At 39.2% G+C, this 27,061-nt stretch overlaps 1 protein-coding gene across 18 annotated transcripts in view; it reads right to left on the reverse strand.

Moving 5' to 3' along the window:
* mmy (UDP-N-acetylglucosamine pyrophosphorylase mmy) overlaps window positions 1-27,061 on the reverse strand; it is a 266,724-nt gene that overhangs the window by 16,069 nt on the left and 223,594 nt on the right. For 13 of the 18 annotated variants that reach the window (XM_070100495.1, XM_070100496.1, XM_070100498.1 and 10 more), the window contains 2 exons: window positions 21,074-21,139; window positions 11,004-11,078 (listed from right to left, as the gene is read on the reverse strand). The exons of 2 other annotated variants lie outside the window; for them this stretch is intronic. In XM_070100495.1, the coding sequence (XP_069956596.1) occupies window positions 11,004-11,078; window positions 21,074-21,139 (141 nt within the window). The remainder of the gene's footprint in view (window positions 1-11,003; window positions 11,079-21,073; window positions 21,140-27,061) is intronic. 3 more of the 18 variants (XM_070100492.1, XM_070100490.1, XM_070100491.1) reach the window with 2 other exon arrangements.

Consider the following 27,061-nt stretch of genomic DNA (forward strand, 5'->3'; position numbering starts at 1 on the left):
CAGAAAACAATGTTCAGTACACAGGTTCCCCAGTTACAGATGTTTGAGCTGTGAACATCTTCACTTGTGAAAATCCATAACAGATAATAATTACAAAATTAACTATGGGTTATTTAAGAATTCCAATCCAGTTACAAACTCGTATGACACACTCATTGTTTGTACTGGTGATTTTTTTTTATAAGTAATCGGTTATAAGTTACAAACAACTCATTTTAGTTGGAACATTATTAACACAACTCATTCATTCCTTGGGGATCGTGCATAAATAACTGCACAATTAATCTGTGATAATTTTGATAACAAGTGTTAGTTTAATGATATAGACTACAAAGCTGGACATAATGTATTATTTACAGTACTACAGTATTAAAATTATGTAATAAGTGAGAATAAATATCAAACAAACCTGGATATAGAATTAAGTCATGCTAAAATTTTTACAAAATCTAAACCATTTCTTGAAATATTTCTTACGCTCTACCGAATTTAATATTGTGATAAATAATGAATTTTATAAAATATTTTTCAGCAATGGTATGTTTTAAAGTGTCAGAAGATGTATAGAAAGAACAGTACTTTATCGACAGCAAAGAAATAAATTATTATATATTAATACGTATAGAAATTCACTTCTGCTTCAAGATTACATGGATACCTATTCTTACTCCTTCAGAGACACAATATAGTGTAAAAGGCCAGTTTAGCTTACAGAATCATATGAAAAGTACAGTGATTATTTCTATTAAACACAAATCATGTAATGACTTATAAATTCTGCCTGGATTAGAATTCAAATTCTACCTAGGTTAGAGCTCATATTCTGCCTGGGTCAGAGCTCAAATTTTACCTGAGTAAGGGGATAAAATACTGTTTGGGTTACAGCTCAAATAATGCCAGGGATAGAGTCAAATACCGCATGGGTCAGATTATTATTATAATCAAAAAGAAGCGCTAAGCCACAAGGGCTATACAGCGCTGCAGGGTAGGGAAGGAAGCGAGGGTATTGGATGGCAAAAGGGAGGAGGGATGATCAGCAGGTTACAGAAAACAGCGGGGCAGGGGATAGTACGGGGGTAGAGGGTAGCAAGAGATTGAAGTAGAAAGGGCTGAAGGTATCAGAATTTGTGAAGTAAGTCAGTTGTTGTCAAAAAGTCAATGAGAGAGTCCGGATGAAAGGTGGGTCCATCAGCGAGAAGGGAAGGTAAAGAGAGATTAGCGGAGCGAAGACGACGACAGAGGTAAATTCTGTGTGCTCGTTGATAAAGTGGGCAGTCCAACAGAAAGTGGCTGACTGATAATGGAGCTTGGCAATTCTCAGAGAGAGGAGCAGGACGCCTCTCCATGAGATATCCATGAGTAAGACGAGTATGGCCAATGCGAAGACGGGAGAGAGTAGTCTCCCAACCTCGACACTGGTGATAAGAAGACGGCCAGTAACCTATACTCGGTTTAATAGATTGAAGTTTGTTGCCGAGCATAGTAGACCAACGTTGTTGCCAACGGGTGTGAAGGTGGGAAGATATTGCAGCAAAATAGTCCGTAAATGGAATACCTCTACAAGAAACTGGTAGGTCATGTACTGCTGACCGCACAGCAGTGTCTGCCTGTTCATTGCCCTGTACGTCAACATGAACAGGGACCCAACAAAAAACAATATCTTTATGCTTGGTAAAGATGCGGCGTAGCCAAAGTTGGATACGGAGGACTAAGGTGTGAGGTGTATCAAATTTTTGTATAGCCTGTAAAGCACTAAGGGAGTCTGAGACAACCACAAATGATGACACAGGCATAGATGCAATACGGATAAGTGCTGTAAGGATGGCATACAATTCAGCAGTAAAAATACTAGCCAAAGATAGTAAATGCCCTTGTACGACGCTGTCCGGAAACACTGCTGCGAATCCTATGCCGTCAGAAGACTTAGAGCCATCTGTGTACATGGCAATGGCATGAGAATGAGAGTGAAAGTGGTCAAGAAAAAGAGAGCGGGAAGCAACCGTAGACAGTTGGGCTTTCGAGCAAGGGAGGGAGAAAGAACAGACTCAAACAGCTGGAACTTCCCAGGGGGGTAGGGAAAAGTGAGATGCTACATGTACATAGAAAGGTGGTAGTTGAAGAGAAGACAAGAGCGAATGAAGGCGAAGAGAGAAGGGACGGAGTAAACAGGGGCGGCGAACAAATAAAGAATGTCTACTAATATCAGTGACCATTCTATAAATGGAAGGATTGCGGAGATCATGAGAGCATACATAGTAGCGCAGGCAGTGGGCATCACGGCGATCGGATAAGGATGGAACGTTCGCTTCTGTATAGAGGCTCTTGACAGGGGAAGAGCGAAAAGCACCAAGGCATAAACGTAATCCTTGGTGATGAATGGGGTTAAGGCTAGAGAGAGTAGCAGGAGATGCCGCTGAATAGATCTGGTCACCATAATCAAGTTTCGATAAAATAAGGGTGGAATGTAGGCGGAGGAGGGTTCGACGATCAGCTCCCCATGAAAGATGAGCAAGGGTTTTAAGAAGGTTCAGCCGGCTGTGACAAGTTGCCTTCAGAGAGGTAATGTGAGGTTTCCAGGATAACCTACGATCAAAGAGGAGGCCCAGAAACTTGACTGTATCACGTTCAGGGATACGGGAGCCATAGAGGTACAAAGGATGAACGGAGATGACAGAGCATCTAGTGAAAGTAATTTGGTGGGTTTTAGTGCTAGAAAATTTAAACCCACATGTGGTGGCCCAATTGGAAACACGGTCGACTGCATGTTGGAGAGAAACTGTAATGAGGTGACAGTCAGCGCCTGCACAGGCAATAGCGAAGTCATCAACATAGAGTGATGACCAAATATTTGATGGAAGACTAGAGGCCAAATCATTAATAGCAAGGAGAAAAAGTGTTGTGCTCAGAACACATCCCTGGGGGACACCTTCAGCTTGGATAAAGTCCGGGGAGAGCACATTATTAACCCGAACACGGAAATGCCTGTCAGTTAAAAAGTTCTTAAGGAAGGATGGTAGATTGCCTCGAAGGCCTAAGGAGTGGGCTTGGGCTAAGATATTATACCTCCAAGTTGTGTCATATGCCTTCTCAAGGTCAAAAAATATGGCAATAACTGAGTGGTTATTCGCAAAGGCATTACAAACATACGTATCCAAGCGTAGTAAGGGGTCTATGGTAGAACGTCCCTTACGAAAGCCATATTGATGAGTGGAGAGACGGTTCTGTGTCTCTAAATACCACACTAAACGTCTACTTACTAGGCGTTCCATTACTTTGCAAACTGCACTGGTAAGAGCAATGGGACGATAGTGGGAGGTTTCATGTCCCGTAGTGCCTGGTTTGTGAAAAGGGAGAACATTGGCGGATTTCCACAGCTGTGGAAGAACTCCTTGTGAACAAATAAGATTGTAAAGGCGTAATAGGACTGCAAGGGCTGACTGATGTAAATGTTGTAGCATACGAATATGAATGTCGTCGGGCCCAGCTGCCGATGATCGGCAAGCTGAGAGTGTTGCCTCCAGTTCTAGAAGTGTAAAAGGCACATTATACTGTTCTTCTCTGAGAGAAGAAAAGTCCAAGGGTGCTAACTCTCTGGCAGACTTTGAGGAAAGAAATGAGGGGCATAGATGGATTCCCTGAGAAATATGGACCAGATGATTGCCAATTTCATTGGCAACATCTAGTGGGTTTGCTATATCAACACCGGCAACCCGCAGAACGGAGCCGGGTCAGGAGAATATTTACCACTCAGTTTTCGTACTTTTTTCCAGACTGCACTCATAGAGGAAGCAGAGGTGATGGTGGAGACATAATCTCGCCAGCAAGTGCGTTTAGCGTCACGGATGACACGGCGAGTGATCGCACGCTTCTGTTTAAAATCAAGGAGTCTCTCTGTGGTTCTATTGTACCGGTACCTGCCCCATGCAGCGCTTTTCAAACGTACTGCACGAGCACAAGCAGGAGACCACCAAGGCACGCATTTCTGAGAATGCCTGCCCGAAGTTTGGGGTATAGAATGAGAAGCTGCAGTTAAAACGGAGGACGAGAAGAGGTGTAAAAGCTCATCGATGGAGGACGAAGAAGGAACCTCTCTAAAAACAATTAGGTGTGAGTAAAGGTTCCAATTTGCCCGATCAAATTGCCAGCGTGGGATGCGAAGAGGTGGTGAATATGAAGGGGAAGTAAGAATGATTGGGAAATGATCGCTGTCATGTAAGTCCGGGAGAACAGACCAAGTGAAGTCTAATGCGGTGGAGGAAGAGCAGACTGAGAGATCGATGCAAGAGAGAGTATGAGTCCGAGGATCAAAATGGGTGTGCGTACCTGTATTTAAAACATGGAGGGGGTGGGTGGCAAGAAAAGCCTCTAACTGAATTCCATGGGAATCACAGTGAGACCCCCCCCCCAGAGGAAATGGTGGGCATTAAAATCACCAAGTAACAGAATCGGTGGCGGTAATGACGAAACAAGAAAGGCAATATCCGGAATAGATAATGCCCGAGAAGGAGAGAGATATAAAGAACAGAGCGTATACCACCTATGCAAGTGGATACGGGCTGCTGTGTAATGCAGTGAAGTATGAACAAATAGCTGATGGTACAGAATATCAGTGCGTAGAAGAAGGGCACTTTCATTAAAGGTCCCATCAGGAAAAGGATCTGAAGAATACAATAAATTATAGCCTGAGATGGGAGAGATAACAGCAGAGTGTAATTCTGGTTCCTGTAAGCAAACACCAACAGGGGCAAACTGGGAGAGTAACATCTGAAGCTCACTCCGATTACCCCTGAGGCCGCGTATATTCCACTGTAAATAGGCCATGATTGGCAATGATAAAGATACCTGAAATCCGCAGGTAAAGGTTCCTATGGACTAGAGGGGTTAGAAAAGTCCACATGCGGAGGCAGTGGAAAACGTTCAAGCAGCGAAGGAACGGTGCACTGTGAAGAAAGGAGTTGCGCAGATGGAGGAGAGGAGAGAGAAGGAACAGTGTGTGGATCAGTATCCATTGATGGTTTGGTCTCTGCAATATATTCAGAGATTGCTTCAAGTGTTTCGGAATTCAGAGACGTCGTATGGGAGACAATATTGGAAATGGTAGTGGGAGGATGAGTAAAGATTGGAACTGTATTGGACTGTACCCAGGTAGGGGGGGGGGGCGAAAGGGTGGAGGGAACTGGAGAAGCGTGGAAGGGGATAGAAGAGGCAGAAACCTGGGAGGTGGCAGAAGAGGAAGAAACCTGGGAGGGAACAGGGGAGGAAGGTACAGTACGAGGAGGAGGGTGAACCTCTACACTTGTAACAGAGCCAGTGAGAGGGGGAGAACCAGGGACAGAGACAGGGAGGGTAAAATGAGGAGGTGGAAGATGGGTAGAAGGTGTTAACGGACCTTTTTTTGACTTTTGAGAAGTAGAGGGACGATTGGGAGGAGGTGTCATATGAGATCTCGTCGTTACTGAGGCTTGTGAGAGAGAACACGAAGAACATGACTCAAGAAATCGTAATGACACGATTGCAAACAAACCATACCCCCGGCCGGGATTGAACCCGCGGTCATAGAGTCTCAAAACTCCAGCCCGTCGCGTTAGCCACTAGACCAGCTAGCCACAATAAGATTCATCCAACTAGGTATATTTCTACACCATAGGAAGGTTAGCACAGGCACCACTGTGACCACAAATGCAAGTTTTTACAGACGAATCTCCAGCTAGCGTGGCCGTGACGAACTCTAGCTCAAGTCCCTTCACTGCCGTCAACATGACTCAAGAAATCGTAATGACAGATGAATCTTATTGTGGCTAGCTGGTCTAGTGGCTAACGCGACGGGCTGGAGTTTTGAGACTCTATGACCGCGGGTTCAATCCCGGCCGGGGTTATGGTTAGAACACGAAGAAGCGAGATCAGACTGAGGCGTTGAAGTAGGGACGTCTGAGCCGAGGACAGCAAAAGGATTAGATACAGGAGTGACTATGGGAGAGGTAACCACAGAGGTGGGTGTAGAAGATGGGATACCAGAAGTGGGGGGACGTTTTGAAACACGGGAATAAGAAACACGTGGGAGTCTCCCTTGGAGGCGGAGATGAGAAACTGCCATGGCATAAGGGAGACCTTCTGTCTCTTTGAGGTAACGGATTTCCCGCTCGTTTGAATAGACTTGACAACGGCGAGAGTACGAAGGGTGAGCCTCATGACAGTTAAGGCAAGAGGGAGATCGATTGCAAGACGTATGAGAATGGTCATCGGCACCACAGACTGGGCATTCGGTGATAGATCTGCAATATTTCGCTGGATGGCCAAATCGCCAGCAATTTCTACACTCTTGCGGTGTAGGGATCACCTTTCGGACTTGTAACCGATGTCCTGCTATATAAACTGAGGATGGGAGTTCTCGGCTGTCAAAAGTTAAACGAGCCACATTGCTAGGGTATCGTCTCCGCCCGCGGGCAGGAAGAACGTAAGTGTCTACCTTGAGGATTGGGAGATCTTGGAGTTCCAGCTGTTCAAGAATGTCAGTGCCACATGTCTGGAAATTTTGTTGAACTATGGTATGGGGCAGAATGAGGGTACCACTACAAGAATTGAGGGAATGATGTTTTTCAAGAGTGACAGGAACAGTATCGATATGGGAAAGACGAGAGAGCTCATGAGCCTGGGTAGCACTCTGTACGGTGATGATGCGCGTACCGCTCTTAAGAACATGAAAAGAAATATCTTTACCAACATGGCGTAGGAGTGCCTTGCCAATACTGTGGTCAGAAAGATAGGCAGTAGAGGAAGTCGGTCGTAAAGTGAAGAATTTAGTCCATTGTTCAGTCTGAAACTGAGCGTGGAAAGGTAGTGAAGGACGTGTCGATCGTTTCTGAGAAGAACGAGAAGGTGGAGAAGTATCATCAGCAGGTAATTGTCATTGGCGTTTAGGCGTGGGACCAGAGTTGGTCCGACGTGGAACGGGTCGGCGATTTGAAAATTGCCGCACCGTAGAGGGAGAGGCCGGAAGCATAGTCAGAGGAGAGCGAAGGTCCGATAAATCGAAGGAGTCAGTCGAGGCCTCAGTACCTGAAGCGGGTGAGGAAACAGCACCGGCAAGAGGTACAGAGGCATGAGGAGTGTCTGAAGAGTGGTCCAAAGACAAGGCGGGGTCAGAACGGGGTGCGGTATCAAGAAGGGGCCCGGGGGTACGAGGTTCATGGACTAGGGCTGCCATGGTTAGGTTACTTCTTTCTTTTTGTTTTTAAGAAAAAAAAAGAAAGAAAAGAAAATAAAAATAAAAAAAAAGAATAAAAAAAAGGGGGGCCGGGGAGGGATAGTTCCTAGGAGGAATGAAAGGGCCAGAAATCTCCCTCCACACCCAAGAGGACCTCAGCACCGCAAGTAGCGCAGATGCAGCATGGAACCCGTGCCATACCCTACCCATCATGCTAGTAAACTAACAATCCGGGATAGCAACCTCACATCTGCCGAGCTACCTCGGTGGACAAAAGAGAGGGCGACCGGATATCCGCCACAAAGCATACCTCCTTCGGCCACCACCCCCGGAATCCGAAAGGTGGCTTCCAGAGATACACCCGTCGCCTGAAAGACACCTAAAGCTACTCCGAGATACCGGAGAGGGATCGGGACATCCCCAGGCGATCCAGATTCCACGGCAAACTACGCCACCGCCAAGAACCTCAACGGAATGGGATGGACCCCGGTATCCTTTCCCCTACCTAGGAACTAGCGCGCCTGTGGGAGAAATCCCAAAGGCCGAAAAGAGGAAGGGCAAAAGGGAGGGGTGGGGAGGAGGAGGAGGAAAGGAAAAAGGGGAGGATGGGGAGGATGGGATAGGGGAGGGGAGATTGGGGGGTAATTAGGTTCGGTCTGAGGAAGAAGACCGACAGGTCTAATTCCTCAGACCAAGAGCCTCTTCACCACGCCAAGGAGCCCCCCTTGAAGAGGCTTATTATCATTAGCCAGACTTGATTTTTTGGATAATAATAATCTTTATTTCTACAAGTACACATACAAGGTAAACAGGCCTAGCTGACATACATGATATACTACTACAGTACTACTATACAGAAACCCCTTATTATGCAGAGCATTTTAGGCAAATTAAGTCAATTTTGTTCCCAGAATGCAACACACACTAGTCAACTAACACCCAGATACTTATTTTCCTGCTAGGTGAACAGGGACAGCAGGTGTCTTAAGGAAACACGTCCTCATGTTTCCACCCATACCGGGAATTGAACCACAAACCTCATTGTGTGAGATGAGTGCACTAGTGATGAAGCTACAAGAAGTATGTACAGTGAAGGAGTGATGGGGATGTTGCAGTTTGGAGGGTCAATGGAATTGTGATATCTGCTCATTTCTGCCAAGAAAGCCATTAAATGAATGATGCTAAATTTATTTCCTTTTTCCTGTCACTCTACTTAAGTGGAAAATGGCCAGTGTTGAAAAACATATACAGATCCACATTCCTTATCCGAAATTCAAAGTTTCAAAAACCAAAGTATTTTTGTGGAGTGTGGCGCGTCAGTCACTGACAGCCAGAGTGGTAGGCGTCAGTTGTGTCTCAGTGCTTGTAGTGTTCACGCGTGCATCTACTGTTCACTGAAATTTCGTTTTTGCTTTTTATTTTGTGATTGTCTTTAATTTCACTGTGAAAATGTCAAAAAGGGCTGCAGATACCCCTATGGGCAACAGTGAGAAAAAGAAAAGGAAGCATCTGACATTATCAATAACACAGAAAGTAGAGTTACTGCAGAAGCTTGATCGTGGTGTATCAGTGCAGCGTCTTACTGAAGAATATGGTGTTTGAACTACCACTGTTTATGATTTAAAGAAATGGTGTTAAATACAAATAAGCATGAGAATAGTAGTGATGGTGATGATGATATTGTGAACACAGGTGAAAAAGTCCCCAAAGACGATATGGTGAAAAAGTGTGTTAAGTCTTTAAAAATGCCGTCTGTCATAGTGCTGCTGCATCACTTGAGAATCATGTTCCTGGTCTATAATTATCCCATTATTTCATTTATCAATATATTACTCTATAAATAAACCATAGTAGTATTTATAGTTTTTATTTATCACACTTAGTGTGAGCATTCATACATTTTTGCTGCAATGCTAATGTTCAATTATGGGGTGCTGCCCCAGACCCCATCTTCATTCTGAAATTCAAAAAATTCTGAAATTCAAAACACTACTGGCCCCAAGGGTTTTGGATAAAGGAATGTGTACCTGTACTATAATTATTACAATCATTTTATTTTAATTACTGCTGTAGCATTTAAAATAATTGCTGTATTTACAGTATATAAAGAAGTGGTTTTTAAAAGGCTGTTGTCAGCTGAAATTTTTAAATTACAAGCTACTACAACTGCCATTTTAGCACAAAGACATGGCATTTCATAGAAAAAACCTAGGTTTTGTCTTCAGCAGTATATTTACAAATTTGTTTTATCTACAGTGGACCCCCGGTTAACGATATTTTTTCATTCCAGAAGTATGTTCAGGTGCCAGTACTGACCGAATTTGTTCCCATAAGGAATATTGTGAAGTAGATTAATCCATTTCAGACCCCCAAACATACACGTACAAACGCACTTACATAAATACACTTACATAATTGGTCACATTGGGAGGTGATCGTTAAGCGGGGGTCCACTGTATTTGTAGTTACTACAGTAGATCTATGCTCATGATGTCCCATCTTAACTGTTTGTTTTTTTTTTGTCATATAATTTCTTGACAATTCCAGTGACAGTTAACTCATGAAATCGTAATGACACAATTGCGAACAAACCACGGTACAGGTGGGGATTGAACTAGTGGCAAGAGAGTCATAAAACTCCAAGCCAGCGAGTGGAGTTTTATGATTCACTTGCTGCGAGTTCAATTTCCACTAATACCATGGTTTCCTTGGATAGTTCCATATATACTACCTCCTCATGAAGCCAGTTTCAGAAGTCTATCACTTTATTTGGGAAAAAATATTATCTAGTGTATGTACCATAATTACAGTACCTGTTCATAGCAACAGGAGCAGAGCTAGGCTCATGGTGCTCCATCTTCAGTGTTTATCGCTTTTTTTTTTTTTTTAAATTTCCAGCCACTTGTTCTACAACTCTATACAGAAAAGCTGGCTGGAATCCTATTGACACTTTTTTGTTAAGATTTCACAACTATGGCTTCTCATTCTCCCTACTGAAGGTGAGTGGTTTGTAGCTTTTATAGTTTTTTTTAGGTGTATGTGTGTCTGCAGAAATAAATACTACAGTGAATAATAATGTGTACTTTTACAGGTTATTAATAAATACTTCATGAAGACATGGTTCAGATTAAATGAATCCTTCTTTTTATCTGATTAGGATTAGAGCTTCAAATTCAAAGTGATACTTAAAACTAGCCTTGTTTTTTTACCTTTAGTGTACACTCCTACACTATTATAAATGTGAGTCACACAAAAACATTTCAAGCATACTTCTAGCTATCATCTTGACCTCTACTGTGTTAACAGACATGAAACCAATGTAACCCAGGACTTGTACCTAAAGATAATGATGAACTGTTATGAATTCACGAGTGAATGTCCTTTTGCTCACAGATACACTACTCCATCTAGAGCCTGAACTAGAAACTTTTCAATTCACAACCACTCATCCATCCTTTCAACTAGAGATTTAACAATGTAAGAAAAATAAATTTAACAATGTATAAAAAAGTCACATTAGTCAAAAAAGCCCATCCTACACTCTTCCTACAGAGCACTGTTGAAACAAAATCATTTTTTCCCAAAATTAATTATTACATTAAAAAGTCAGCACTAAACCCGTGTGGGCCATATAGCACTGCATTGGAAAGAGAATACATTTGGTAGGGGGTTAGAGGAGTGGAGGGTTAGTTTCAGTGTGAAATGAGAGTCATAGTTGGTGCAATAGGTAACCCCAAAATTACCAGTAATAACCAACAGCACTAAGAAAGCCATCCTAAATGTGAATGTAATCACTTGCCTGAACCATAAGGCACATACATGTGGTACCAGGCGTGTCAGCCAGTTGCACCTCTTTTCCTTAATACTCATAATGCTGCAATATAAAACATACAGGTTTGGGGTTAAAACTACACTATTTAGAATACGTACATGTTAGCTTTAGATACATAATTTTTCTGGGTAATTTTTCTTTTATTTAATTATTTGGATGCTATGATTCAGATTTTGGATAAGGTTCCTAAAATATATTTTTATAATACTGTATATGTATGATAATTTTTACTTGATAATACTGTAATTTGATTTGGCAACAAGTAAAAGTGTCAAAATTCACAAAACAGGAAAAAAAAATTTTTTTACGTTCAGTACAACTCAAATGTTGCAGATGTACTATGTAATAATTAATTTTTAAAGACAGGTAATTAAAATCTTTCAATGCCTACTTTCTTTGTAAATTTACTACTTAGCTTTGTATTCAAAAAATTTAATTTCCACTGCCAACATTATACTCTATTAGTACTCCTAAACTCTTCCCAGTGACTCTGATACGAAACAATATATATACATAAATGGTATAGAGTCGAACTCCAAAATTCATTAAATCTGATCATTCTGCAATCATGTTGATGGATAACCCATGAATAAGTTCTATCATTTGCAGGAGAGAGGGAAGGATGAGGTTCATGATGTTCATTTTTTGAAGGTCTAATGCACAATCCCTCAATAAACACCACCCATAGGATTTTCTTCAAAATGTGCTCAAATCTCCTTTATAAGTATTAACCCGTTTAGAGATATTTAAAGAGATGTGATCTTGAAACACAAAATGAGCCCAAATTTTGAACAAAGTTTACAGTATTATGTTGACAATTTTGCATTACGGGTAGGGACACTGCAGCTTGGAGGACCATTTGGATTATGATATCTGCTCACTTCTGGCAAGACAGCTAATGAATAAATGATAAAAAAAATATTTTTTTAAGAGGAAGGGGGTTACCCTATCATGGTGGGAAACAGCCAGTATTTAAAAATAAAGCATTAATCATGAATTCAAATATTAATGGGACCTCTATAAAGGAACTTAATATTCCATGAATTTAGGGGTTCGACGATATGTGCACATGTCAGGTGTTATAGCCAGAGTTAGTCAAATAAGTCAAAGATTCTAAAAATAGTTATAGTAATTTCCGAGAAAAAATTGTAACTTCATACATTTTTTGAGATGTATATATTTTTTTTTATTTTTCACCAAAATTAACTTAAAAACCAAACCTAACTTGGTTGGCAAATAATCATTTCTTCATAAGCCAAGAACACAAGATCTGTCATGTTTCATATATGTAAACAGTATACACATTTATAAATGACTATATGTATATACATACATCATGCTTTTTTTTTTTTTTTTATTATCACACTGGCCGATTCCCACCAAGGCAGGGTGGCCCGAAAAAGAAAAACTTTCACCATCATTCACTCCATCACTGTCTTGCCAGAAGGGTGCTTTACACTACAGTTTTTAAACTGCAACATTAACACCCCTCCTTCAGAGTGCAGGCACTGTACTTCCCATCTCCAGGACTCAAGTCCGGCCTGCCGGTTTCCCTGAATCCCTTCATAAATGTTACTTTGCTCACACTCCAACAGCACGTCAAGTATTAAAAACCATTTGTCTCCATTCACTCCTATCAAACACGCTCACGCATGCCTGCTGGAAGTCCAAGCCCCTCGCACACAAAACCTCCTTTACCCCCTCCCTCCAACCCTTCCTAGGCCGACCCCTACCCCGCCTTCCTTCCACTACAGACTGATACACTCTTGAAGTTATTCTGTTTCGCTCCATTCTCTCTACATGTCCGAACCACCTCAACAACCCTTCCTCAGCCCTCTGGACAACAGTTTTGGTAATCCCGCACCTCCTCCTAACTTCCAAACTACGAATTCTCTGCATTATATTCACACCACACATTGCCCTCAGACATGACATCTCCACTGCCTCCAGCCTTCTCCTCGCTGCAACATTCATCACCCATGCTTCACACCCATATAAGAGCGTTGGTAAAACTATACTCTCATACATTCCCCTCTTTGCCTCCAAGGACAAAGTTCTCTGTCTCCACAGACTCCTAAGTGCACCACTCACTCTTTTTCCCTCATCAATTCTATGATTCACCTCATCTTTCATAGACCCATCCGCTGACACGTCCACTCCCAAATATCTGAATACGTTCACCTCCTCCATACTCTCTCCCTCCAATCTGATATTCAATCTTTCATCACCTAATCTTTTTGTTATCCTCATAACCTTACTCTTTCCTGTATTCACCTTTAATTTTCTTCTTTTGCACACCCTACCAAATTCATCCACCAATCTCTGCAGCTTCTCTTCAGAATCTCCCAAGAGCACAGTGTCATCAGCAAAGAGCAGCTGTGACAACTCCCACCCTGTGTGTGATTCTTTATCTTTTAACTCCACGCCTCTTGCCAAGACCCTCGCATTTACTTCTCTTACAACCCCATCTATAAATATATTAAACAACCACGGTGACATCACACATCCTTGTCTAAGGCCTACTTTTACTGGGAAAAAATTTCCCTCTTTTCTACATACTCTAACTTGAGCCTCACTATCCTCGTAAAAACTCTTCACTGCTTTCAGTAACCTACCTCCTACACCATATACTTGCAACATCTGCCACATTGCCCCCCTATCCACCCTGTCATACGCCTTTTCCAAATCCATAAATGCCACAAAGACCTCTTTAGCCTTATCTAAATACTGTTCACTTATATGTTTCACTGTAAACACCTGGTCCACACACCCCCTACCTTTCCTAAAGCCTCCTTGTTCATCTGCTATCCTATTCTCCGTCTTACTCTTAATTCTTTCAATTATAACTCTACCATACACTTTACCAGGTACACTCAACAGACTTATCCCCCTATAATTTTTGCACTCTCTTTTATCCCCTTTGCCTTTATACAAAGGAACTATGCATGCTCTCTGCCAATCCCTAGGTACCTTACCCTCTTCCATACATTTATTAAATAATTGCACCAACCACTCCAAAACTATATCCCCACCTGCTTTTAACATTTCTATCTTTATCCCATCAATCCTGGCTGCCTTACCCCCTTTCATTTTACCTACTGCCTCACGAACTTCCCCCACACTCACAACTGGCTCTTCCTCACTCCTACAAGATGTTATTCCTCCTTGCCCTATACACGAAATCACAGCTTCCCTATCTTCATCAACATTTAACAATTCCTCAAAATATTCCCTCCATCTTCCCAATACCTCTAACTCTCCATTTAATAACTCTCCTCTCCTATTTTTAACTGACAAATCCATTTGTTCTCTAGGCTTCCTTAACTTGTTAATCTCACTCCAAAACTTTTTCTTATTTTCAACAAAATTTGTTGATAACAGCTCACCCACTCTCTCATTTGCTCTCTTTTTACATTGCTTCACCACTCTCTTAACCTCTCTCTTTTTCTCCATATACTCTTCCCTCCTTGCATCACTTCTACTTTGTAAAAACTTCTCATATGCTAACTTTTTCTCCCTTACTACTCTCTTTACATCATCATTCCACCAATCGCTCCTCTTCCCTCCTGCACCCACTTTCCTGTAACCACAAACTTCTGCTGAACACTCTAACACTACATTTTTAAACCTATCCCATTCCTCTTCGACCCCATTGCCTATGCTCTCATTAGCCCATCTATCCTCCAATAGCTGTTTATATCTTACCCTAACTGCCTCCTCTTTTAGTTTATAAACCTTCACCTCTCTCTTCCCTGATGCTTCTATTCTCCTTGTATCCCATCTACCTTTTACTCTCAGTGTAGCTACAACTAGAAAGTGATCTGATATATCTGTGGCCCCTCGATAAACATGTACATCCTGAAGTCTACTCAACAGTCTTTTATCTACCAATACATAATCCAACAAACTACTGTCATTTCGCCCTACATCATATCGTGTATACTTATTTATCCTCTTTTTCTTAAAATATGTATTACCTATAACTAAACCCCTTTCTATACAAAGTTCAATCAAAGGGCTCCCATTATCATTTACACCTGGCACCCCAAACTTACCTACCACACCCTCTCTAAAAGTTTCTCCTACTTTAGCATTCAGGTCCCCTACCACAATTACTCTCTCACTTGGTTCAAAGGCTCCTATACATTCACTTAACATCTCCCAAAATCTCTCTCTCTCCTCTGCATTCCTCTCTTCTCCAGGTGCATACACGCTTATTATGACCCACTTCTCGCATCCAACCTTTACTTTAATCCACATAATTCTCGAATTTACACATTCATATTCTCTTTTCTCCTTCCATAACTGATCATTTAACATTACTGCTACCCCTTCCTTTGCTCTAACTCTCTCAGATACTCCAGATTTAATCCCATTTATTTCCCCCCACTGAAACTCTCCTACCCCCTTCAGCTTTGTTTCGCTTAGAGCCAGGACATCCAACTTCTTTTCATTCATAACATCAGCAATCATCTGTTTCTTGTCATCCGCACTACATCCACGCACATTTAAACAACCCAGTTTTATAAAGTTTTTCTTCTTCTCTTTTTTAGTAAATGTATACAGGAGAAGGGGTTACTAGCCCATTGCTCCCGGCATTTTAGTCGCCTCATACGACACGCATGGCTTACGGAGGAAAGATTCTTTTCCACTTCCCCATGGACAATAGAAGAAATAAAAAAGAACAAGAGCTATTTAGAATAAGGAGAAAAACCTAGATGTATGTATATATATATATGCATGTGCGTGTCTGTGAAGTGTGACCAAAGTGTAAGTAGGAGTAGCAAGATATCCCTGTTATCTAGCGTGTTTATGAGACAGAAAAAGAAAACCAGCAATCCTACCATCATGCAAAACAGTTACAGGTTTTTGTTTCACAGTCATCTGGCAGGACGGTAGTACTTCCCTGGGTGGTTGCTGTCTACCAACCCTTAATAAACTGCTAATGACATGTTTATGCCAACCAGGAAACTGCTGGGCTGCTGGAGTGTGAGTATGGTAATGTTTTACAAAGGGATTCAGGAAAGCTGGTTACCTGGACTTGAGTCCTAGAGGTGGGAAGTACAATGCTTGCACTCTAAAGGGGTTTGGGATATTTGGGATATCTGAACTGTCATATCTTTGCGCCTCTGCAAAGACAGTGATTATGTGTGAATGATGGTGAAAGTGTTTCTTTCTTTTTTGAGTCACTCTGCCTCGGTAGGAGACAGCCAACATGTTGAAAAAATAGAAATAAAAATATAAATATATCTGAAATATGATATAAAGCCATAGACATGGGTATAATACATATGATTCATAGAAAACAAACAGCAATTTCATCATAAGACAAGCACTCACTGCCACAAATCAATCACCAACATCAACTTCAAACCTTGATAGCTCTGTAAGTGCTAATCAGATTTCAATCATTTCTGTCTATTACACCTAAAATTAGGGAGAATTTTTTGGTATAATAAAGTACCAGTAATTTTTTTTTCAAAATCACAAGCACTAAGAGCATGTTTATATTAGACCCTTCAGCACTTTAAGGCTTAAGAGAACTAATCAACTTGGTTCAGTTAGTAAGAATCATTTTCCAAACAAGAAGTTTCTCATATTTTCTTGTATAAAACTTGTAAAAATCAGTCTTAATATCACAAAATTAACAAATTTAATTTTACAAAATAACTAGTCAGACAAGCATTATATATGTTTGGGAGGCAATTTCTAATTACGCACTGTATCTACGCACCTCCGGCAAAAGTGATAGTGTAAATGTTGGTGAAAGTGTTTCTTTTTTGGGCAGCCAGTGTGTTAAAAAAAAAATTAAAATTTAAGATTAAGTTGCTAAGTAGATTTTTGGTGAAAATGAAATATTTGCACACCTTGTTAATTCATGCAATGAACATATCAATCTTCAGGTTTAAACTAGACAAAATATAACCTTGTTTGACAACTCTGACTAAAATGCACGACATGCTGTAAATGTGTACAATAAAATGTAAACAAGTTACGAATCAAAAAGAAAATAAAAGATTTGTAGTTATTCGGAAATCTCACACTTTTGAACATGGAAACAGAAACAAAACTGAACATTTTGATGCCTACACTTGGATCCTCCTCAGCACAGAAAATGTGCTACACTGCATTGCATTACAGATCCCAGAGTGAGGATCAAAATACAGATATTTTCAATTTTGTGTCGTATCTATTTTTCAAAACTGGTATTTCTGAGTGATTTGTAAGTGACCATACATTTTTATCTCCTAATAAACAGTTATATATACAATACTATACTGCACATGGTAAGTATTCAACTGCTCTCCTTATTAATTTTGTTTTTGTGGTGACTCATTCTCTTCATCATGCTTTACCACCATGATTAACACACACATGCACATACACACAGTATTTATGTACACAGTATGTGTATACACATATACTGATTTATATGTATTGTATTGTATATACAAATTATTTCATTGATTTGTTTTTGCATGTGCAAAAATGGCAGTACAGTGCAAATAAGCTTTCTGAAATGTTAACATGCTAGAAATATATATGTATAGATTTTCATTAACTGCATACAAATTTGCTCATAAGAAAAACGCTTTTTCCTTTCTGTAGTATATGATAATTTATACAAAAGCTACAGGCACAGGTCACCGATAAGACTTGCTGGTTGATCTGCTAATCTTATATATGTAAACATTAAAGAATTATGCAGCTATATTACTCTCGTATTATCTTGATAATGAAACCCCTAACACTTCAGCATGAACTGCTTCATGAAAACATTTCTATGTGATAAGTCTACTGAGTATACTTTCTGCCCTCATAATAAGACTCCAAGATCTAGAAACTAAATAGAATTAAATTACTGTCAGCATTTTAAAAGCTATTATGATGTAATATATAAAATGTACTGTATACATAAAGGACACTAACAAATAGCTTGCAGAAAAATTCACAGAGTGCATAAATTTACTAACATTTAAAATGGTACCATAAAACTACAATCAGATTATGAACTTTTTTCAGTGCCACAGTATTTTAAAATCTTGTGTCATTCTTAATCAAACGGAACTTCTTTCTCCCCCCCCCCCACTGCTAATGATTTCGTATTCCAATCTTCTTAATTTTTCAGTTATCCTCTTCATCTTATTTCAAGTTTTCTATGCAAAAATATTGTACGTACTTTAAAATTTTTATGGTGACACTAAGCTGTTTACTACTTTTCTTTCTGTATCTTATACACCATAAGGAACAGATTTGGCTCTTATTTTTTAAATATATAAGTTAGGCCACCTTTTGAGTGGTGTTGCCTAATATGCACATCTTTTGTCTAAAACATCAACAATTTTGACAAACGATATTTTATACAACATCTTCAAATAGACAAATGTCTAAAGTAATTACCTTACATACTAGTTAAACACTATGAACATAAAAGCAGAAATTCTCATATACCACTTAGAAAAAGGTGCTTTTCTTCAGTATAAGTTCATCCTCTAAAAAAAGTGCTACAACAACCAGATTCCCAACAGTGCTGAAAGTTTAAGTGAGTCAGTCATAAAGGTGAAAATAAGTTATATAAATAATTGCTAGTAGCTGTACCATATCAAAAACAGTTTAAAAAAAATTACAATTGTACTTAAGTTCATTTTGTTATCAAACTGATTTTGACAATCCCAAGCTAGTACAGATAATTATTCTAGAATTTCTAATTCAAATGATTACACTCTCCTTTCCGAATTTCTAATTTTAAATCAAAATGACTAAACATGCATCAAATACTACAGAACAATCTTTTGTGAAAAATAAAATACACTGCCAGTAATGCTTTGATGAACTTCTAGAAACAACCATCTCTAAACACCTCAATTTCACCAGTATGTATTTGAATTTCCTTACCACACTTTAGCTAAATTTGCCATTGATTTGGGTCAGCAATAGCCCTACATGCTCTTCCATACCAGAGGAAGGGTAGCCTAGTACAGTGTATCATAGAAGATTGGTTAAGGTGAATCAACTTGTTCAGTGTGCAAGGCAGAAAAATGTAAGCAAGCAAAGATGATCCCTACTCTTCCATTGCTGAATTGGGTTAGGGTGACAATCAACCAGGCAACTGAGTTCATTGCTAATCCTATGTTTTGTCTGATGTGACTAGATTTAAACTAGTCATGGTCTGTTATGGCACAAACCAAGATATATATACATATATAAGGAAATAAGTGGCCAAAACCAATGTTCTGCAGGCCACTAGACTAGACCAGGGGTATAATTTGGTTCTAGGTGTTCTTATTTGATTATGTAGGGTAACTTTGTGTGAATGTGTGCAAATGCAATGATCAGGATCTTTTTAGCTAAGAGAGAGATGAGCTTAAGCCAGTCCCTGACTTAGAATGTACTGTAGGGCATTCTACTTGCATCCTCATGATGAATATTTCTAGTTTCAATATTTGGCTCTCAAAAATTGCCCAGATCACAGGTTGTCAGCTTCCTGTTTCCATACTTTGGTTCTTACGGTACAGCTGCCTCCTATACTGAACTAGTGGAAGGATTCCTGGAGCAGTTGATGGAGCCTGACAATGTTTCTTTAAGTATGAAAAACTACTTTCTGTGGCAGGTTCCACAAACCATGGTGCCTACTGCTTCCCAATGTCAGCAGTTCCTCCTGAAGGTGCAGACAACAAGAAGTGTACTTGCACACAAAAACAGGAAACAGAAGACTAACCAAGCTAAAAGTGGATACATAGTTCATTACTTGTTATGTAATTAGAGGTTTACTGACAGGCTGTTATTCCCTAAAGTGGTTCACGAAACCTAAACACAAAAAATAATTGTAGTAGGAATCACTGTGCTTTCTTAACACACCACCATGTAGGTCACATATATGGAACTCCCATACTGTACAGGTATGTGATATTACATATTTACACAGCTAAGAATGGTGAATTTTATATAACATGCACAAATAAATTTGGAGTTGCTGCACTTAAGGTAATCAGCTACTTATAAGAAATCTGAATACTGTATAACATTACTCAAAGCAGCTGTGGATCTGTATACAGAGTAACAGAAAATGCCTAGAGAAAAGTTGCCACATTCATGTAAGAAAAACCTAAAGCAAAAATACTGTATCCCTAAAAAGATACTAAATGCTGTAGCACATAAATACAATAAAACATTACAGTATGAAAAGCAAAAACAGAGCAATGAAGCCTCAGTAAGTAATACAGATGAACATACAAAACAGTGTCAAGAACAAAAGCAGAAAAATGACAGCAATTATCATATTTAAAATAAGAAAATTAATTAAAGGCATATGTGATGATGACTACTAGATAATTAGAACATGTTTCTAAATTGTAAAACATTCTGAGTGAAATTCTAACTTATGTTTGCCAGGGGAAATATTTTAATACTGTATACTAATGAAAGTATTTTGAAAATAGTCTTGTTAGGTGTTAGAAATAATTTAGCAAAGAATTAGTTACCAAAATACTGCAGCTGGCATTTTATTAGGTATGTTACAGCAGAATCTTAGTACATAAATTATTTTATTTAAGCAATTTTTATATTGGAAAACAATTCTATTTTAATGCCATATGGTATTTTACTGTTTTTATAAGCTCTCATACACTTATATTATTCAGTTTTAAGGTTAAATGTGTCTATGGAGTTGGACCTAAACTTAATCCCTCATATGAGTATATGTACAATAAAGACATAAGAATAACCCACATTCAAATATATGAAAATAATACAAATATATATTTTTTCTGTTCAGACCGTCATCAAACTAAAAAGCATTTGCATTATTTCCATACCATATGGTTCACTTAATACAATGAAGACCATACACATAACTTATATATACTGTACTGTTTTACAAAATCAGCATACGTCCTTAACAGTGAAGAAAACAGTACCAAGAAAGTCGCCCACATATTCCCTGCAACCATCACCACTACTACAAACAAACCACCACCTCCACAAGAAGCTCCGACACCATTAGAGATCCCAGAAATGTTGGGGAAATTCATACTTACGCATCATTATTATTGAACTCTGTGTTGGCATTTTCAGTGGTAGGACATTTTGGGGCAGCAGCAGGGCTATTTGAGGAAGGGATGATAGAAGTAAGAAATAAATGAAAAATAAAAATGGCAAAAGAAAAATATATCCAGGAAGTACTGTATGAAATAAAAATTGAAAATGAAAGTAAAAATTAAAAAGTAAATAGAAAGAAATTAAAATTCTAAGAAATACTAAAATTAGAACTAACAATTATGTTAAAACTGAAGGTAAAGAAAGGATAGAATGAATGCAAGTTCTGTAATATTCAGTATTATGTGATAAAACAATACAAGTAGTCAAAATTTAAGACATAACATCCAGGCTCTGTAAAAAAATGCTGGAAAATATATAGCGGTCTATGGTAACAAGTCTTAGCATTTATGGAACCAAAAAGGAAAAAGTTTCACACGCATGCCTTATCAGGGGAAAGCTACATGTAAAATTGCATTCACCGTGAGTAATTAATACAGAATTTAATAGAGAAAAATGCTAAAGAATTTTTTTTATTAGTGCTAAGACAGTAGATATAACTATATCAGAGGCATCAAATACTGACAAGGTGGTGAATAAGACACGTGCAGCACCTGGCTATCTTTATTAACACTTTTTATCCAATAGAGGCTTTAGCAACTTAAGTTATACTAGTGACTGTGGTAGTAGTTTTAGTAGTTGTAGTGTTTGTAGTATTGTAGCAGTAGTATTTAGTGGTAGTATTATTAGTGGCAGTATTTAGTGGTAGTATTAGCAGTAGTACTGTAGTAGTATTTAGTGGTAGTATTGTAGTATTAGTGGTAATATTGTAATACAGCACAGTAGTAGTGTTATGACAGTATTCTAGTAGTATATGTAGTATATGTAGTATACGTAGTATACATAGTAGTAGAAGTATACATATTAGTAATAGTATACATAGTAGTAGTAGTATACATAGTAGTAGTAAACATAGTAGTAGTAGTAGTATACATAGTAGTAGTAGTATACATAGTAGTAGTAGTATACATAGTAGTAGTATACATAGTAGTAGTATACATAGTAGTAGTAGTATACATAGTAGTAGTAGTAGTAGTATACATAGTAGTATACATAGTAGTAGTAGTAGTAGTAGTAGTAGTAGTAGTAGTAGTAGTAGTAGTAGTAGTAGTAGTAGTAGTAGTAGTTGTAGTAGTAGTAGTAGTAGTAGTAGTAGTAGTAGTAGTAGTAGTAGTAGTAGTAGTAGTAGTAGTAGTAGTAGTAGTAGTAGTAGTAGTATACTACTACTACTACCACCACCTTTCTGGTTCCTCTATACTGCATAAAGTCTCACTTCTCACATCTCTGTATTAGACTGATAAAGCCCCTGATGAAAAAAATGTCTCTCAATAATAATTCCCAGCTGCTGCATGTATCTTATTTACCACATATGGCAGTGGATTTGAATGTTAATTCAGGAGAGAATATAAAGTTTCTCCTTAAATCATTAAAGAAATAAAGGAAATATTAATGAACATATGATAAAGTGGTTGACGTGCAAATGAGCAATTACAACAGCAATGTGCTGGTATCAGATACAGCACCAAAGATTCTATGCTTGTCTGCATTTTAACACAATATACTGAAGGCTGTATCTACAGCATTTACCATAATACTGAGTCTGTATACAAGATATATATTTGGGGTCAGGTTTTAATGGTTATATGTCTAAGATAAGTACTCTAATATAAATCAAATAGTATATATTATAAAAGTAAAAACCAAATACAGTGGAACCTCGGTTTTCATATGCCCTAGTCTAGTCTGTATCTAAAACTATAGTTATTCTCTATAAATTGTATTTTTTGTTAATATTTTTGGGTGTCTGGAATGGATTAATCAGATTTATATTATTTCTTAAGGGAAATATCAACAAAAAATACATTGTACAGAGAATATCTATAGTTTTACATACAGACTAGGGCATACAAAAACCGAGGTTCCACTGTACAAAATTATATAATAATAAACTTTATGTAAAAGAACACAAAACCTGGTCAGTATTTACTGCCAGGAGCAGCAGTTCTGTATAAGAGGAAGGTCTTAAAGCAGAATAAATGTTAAGAAAATTAAAAAAAAATTATGTGAAACATTTGTGAGAGGTTGCAAGTTTTAACATTTTACATGTCTGCATAGTCTTAAGCAATATACGGAAAACATTTCACAGATCAGCATTTTCTTAAGCACTATATGGAAAACATTTCACGTAATGGCATATCCTTAAGCACTACTACACATGGAAAAATGTACATATGTACAGAAGGCTTTGAACTTGCAATAATTTCTATGCCATTTAAAGAAGGAGATTTTAGCAAACTAAAAAAATACTCAGGAAAATTATGACAATGATCCTGATATCTGCACTAGATGTGACTTTAAGCAAATTGTGTTTGCACTGGTTAATACCTCTACTATTTACTGTATACAGAAAGCAATACTTAGGCTTTACAATTTAATCTGGATACAGTTTGAAAAATTCTACAACTATGAGGCTAATTCCATATCAATTTATTTTAATTATGGGAGTCACCCATTTTATATTAAAGATATATTAGTACATGCAGAATTTTTTTAAATTTTTTAATAGAAATATATTATTAATATAGCATACTTTAATTTTTTTTTTTTCAACAAGTCGGCCGTCTCCCACCGAGGCAGGGTGACCCAAAAAGAAAGAAAATCCCCAAAAAGAAAATACTTTCATCATCATTCAACACTTTCGCCTCACTCACACATAATCATTTTTTGCAGAGGTGCTCAGAACACAACAGTTTAGAAGCATATACGTATCAAGATACACAACATATCCCTCCAAACTGCTAATATCCCAAAACCCCTCCTTTAGAGTGCAGGCATTGTACTTCCCATTTCCAGGACTCAAGTCTGGCTATATAAAAATAACCGGTTTCCCTGAATCCCTTCACTAAATATTACCCTGCTCACACTCCAACAGATCGTCAGGTCCCAAATACCATTCGTCTCCATTCACTCCTATCGAACACGCTCATGCACGCCTGCTGGAAGTCCAAGCCCCTCGCCCACAAAACCTCCCTTACCCCTTCCTTCCAACCTTTTTGAGGATGACCCCTACCCCGCCTTCCTTCTCCTACAGATTTAAATGCTCTCCATGTCATTCTACTTTGATCCATTCTCTCTAAATGACCAAACCACCTCAACAACCCCTCTTCAGCCCTCTGACTAAAACTTTTATTAACTCCACACCTTCTCCTAATTTCCACACTCCGAATTTTCTGCATAATATTTACACCACACATTGCCCTTAGACAGGACATCTCCACTGCCTCCAACCGCCTCCTCGCTGCTGCATTCACAACCCAAGCTTCACACCCATATAAGAGTGTTGGTACTACTATACTTTCATACATTCCCTTCTTTGCCTCCATAGATAACGTTTTTTGACTCCACATATACCTCAACGCACCACTTACCTTTTTCCTTCACCAATTCTATGATTAACCTCATCCTTCATAAATCCATCCGCCGACACGTCAACTCCCAAGTATCTGAAAACATTCACTTCTTCCATACTCCTCCTCCCCAATTTGATATCCAATTTTTCTTTATTTTATTATTATCACACTGGCCGATTCCCACCAAGGCAGGGTGGCCCGAAAAAGAAAAACTTTCACCATCATTCACTCCATCACTGTCTTGCCAGAAGGGTGCTTTACACTACAGTTTTTAAACTGGAACATTAACACCCCTCCTTCAGAGTGCAGGCACTGTACTTCCCATCTCCAGGACTCAAGTCCGGCCTGCCGGCTTCCCTGAATCCCTTCATAAATGTTACTTTGCTCACACTCCAACAGCACGTCAAGTATTAAAAACCATTTGTCTCCATTCACTCCTATCAAACACGCTCATGCATGCCTGCTGGAAGTCCAAGCCCCTCGCACACAAAACCTCCTTTACCCCCTCCCTCCAACCTTTCCTAGGCCGACCCCTACCCCGCCTTCCTTCCACTACAGACTGATACACTCTTGAAGTCATTCTGTTTCGCTCCATTCTCTCTACATGTCCGAACCACCTCAACAACCCTTCCTCAGCCCTCTGGACAACAGTTTTGGTAATCCCGCACCTCCTCCTAACTTCCAAACTATGAATTCTCTGCATTATATTCACACCACACATTGCCCTCAGACATGACATCTCCACTGCCTCCAGCCTTCTCCTCGCTGCAACATTCATCACCCACGCTTCACACCCATATAAGAGCGTTGGTAAAACTATACTCTCATACATTCCCCTCTTTGCCTCCAAGGACAAAGTTCTTTGTCCCCACAGACTCCTAAGTGCACCACTCACTCTTTTTCCCTCATCAATTCTATGATTCACCTCATCTTTCATAGACCCATCCGCTGACACGTCCACTCCCAAATATCTGAATACGTTCACCTCCTCCATACTCTCTCCCTCCAATCTGATATCCAATCTTTCATCACCTAATCTTTTTGTTATCCTCATAACCTTACTCTTTCCTGTATTCACCTTTAATTTTCTTCTTTTGCACACCCTACCAAATTCATCCACCAATCTCTGCAACTTCTCTTCAGAATCTCCCAAGAGCACAGTGTCATCAGCAAAGAGCAGCTGTGACAACTCCCACTTTGTGTGTGATTCTTTATCTTTTAACTCCACGCCTCTTGCCAAGACCCTCGCATTTACTTCTCTTACAACCCCATCTATAAATATATTAAACAACCACGGTGACATCACACATCCTTGTCTAAGGCCTACTTTTACTGGGAAAAAATTTCCCTCTTTCCTACATACTCTAACTTGAGCCTCACTATCCTCGTAAAAACTCTTCACTGCTTTCAGTAACCTACCTCCTACACCATACACTTGCAACATTTGCCACATTGCCCCCCTATTCACCCTGTCATACGCCTTTTCCAAATCCATAAATGCCACAAAGACCTCTTTAGCCTTATCTAAATACTGTTCACTTATATGTTTCACTGTAAACACCTGGTCCACACACCCCGTACCTTTCCTAAAGCCTCCTTGTTCATCTGCTATCCTATTCTCCGTCTTACTCTTAATTCTTTCAATTATAACTCTACCATACACTTTACCAGGTATACTCAACAGACTTATCCCCCTATAATTTTTGCACTCTCTTTTATCCCCTTTGCCTTTATACAAAGGAACTATGCATGCTCTCTGCCAATCCCTAGGTACCTTACCCTCTTCCATACATTTATTAAATAATTGCACCAACCACTCCAAAACTATATCCCCACCTGCTTTTAACATTTCTATCTTTATCACATCAATCCCGGCTGCCTTACCCCCTTTCATTTTACCTACTGCCTCACGAACTTCCCCCACACTCACAACTGGCTCTTCCTCACTCCTACAAGATGTTATTCCTCCTTGCCCTATACACGAAATCACAGCTTCCCTATCTTCATCAACATTTAACAATTCCTCAAAATATTCCCTCCATCTTCCCAATACCTCTAACTCTCCATTTAATAACTCTCCTCTCCTATTTTTAACTGACAAATCCATTTGTTCTCTAGGCTTTCTTAACTTGTTAATCTCACTCCAAAACTTTTTCTTATTTTCAACAAAATTTGTTGATAACATCTCACCCACTCTCTCATTTGCTCTCTTTTTACATTGCTTCACCACTCTCTTAACCTCTCTCTTTTTCTCCATATACTCTTCCCTCCTTGCATCACTTCTACTTTGTAAAAACTTCTCATATGCTAACTTTTTCTCCCTTACTACTCTCTTTACATCATCATTCCACCAATCGCTCCTCTTCCCTCCTGCACCCACTTTCCTGTAACCACAAACTTCTGCTGAACACTCTAACACTACATTTTTAAACCTACCCCATACCCCTTCGACCCCATTGCCTATGCTCTCATTAGCCCATCTATCCTCCAATAGCTGTTTATATCTTACCCTAACTGCCT

The sequence above is a fragment of the Cherax quadricarinatus genome, chromosome 73 (assembly GCF_038502225.1).
Source record: "Cherax quadricarinatus isolate ZL_2023a chromosome 73, ASM3850222v1, whole genome shotgun sequence".
In the NCBI taxonomy this organism is placed as follows: Eukaryota; Metazoa; Arthropoda; class Malacostraca; order Decapoda; family Parastacidae; genus Cherax; species Cherax quadricarinatus.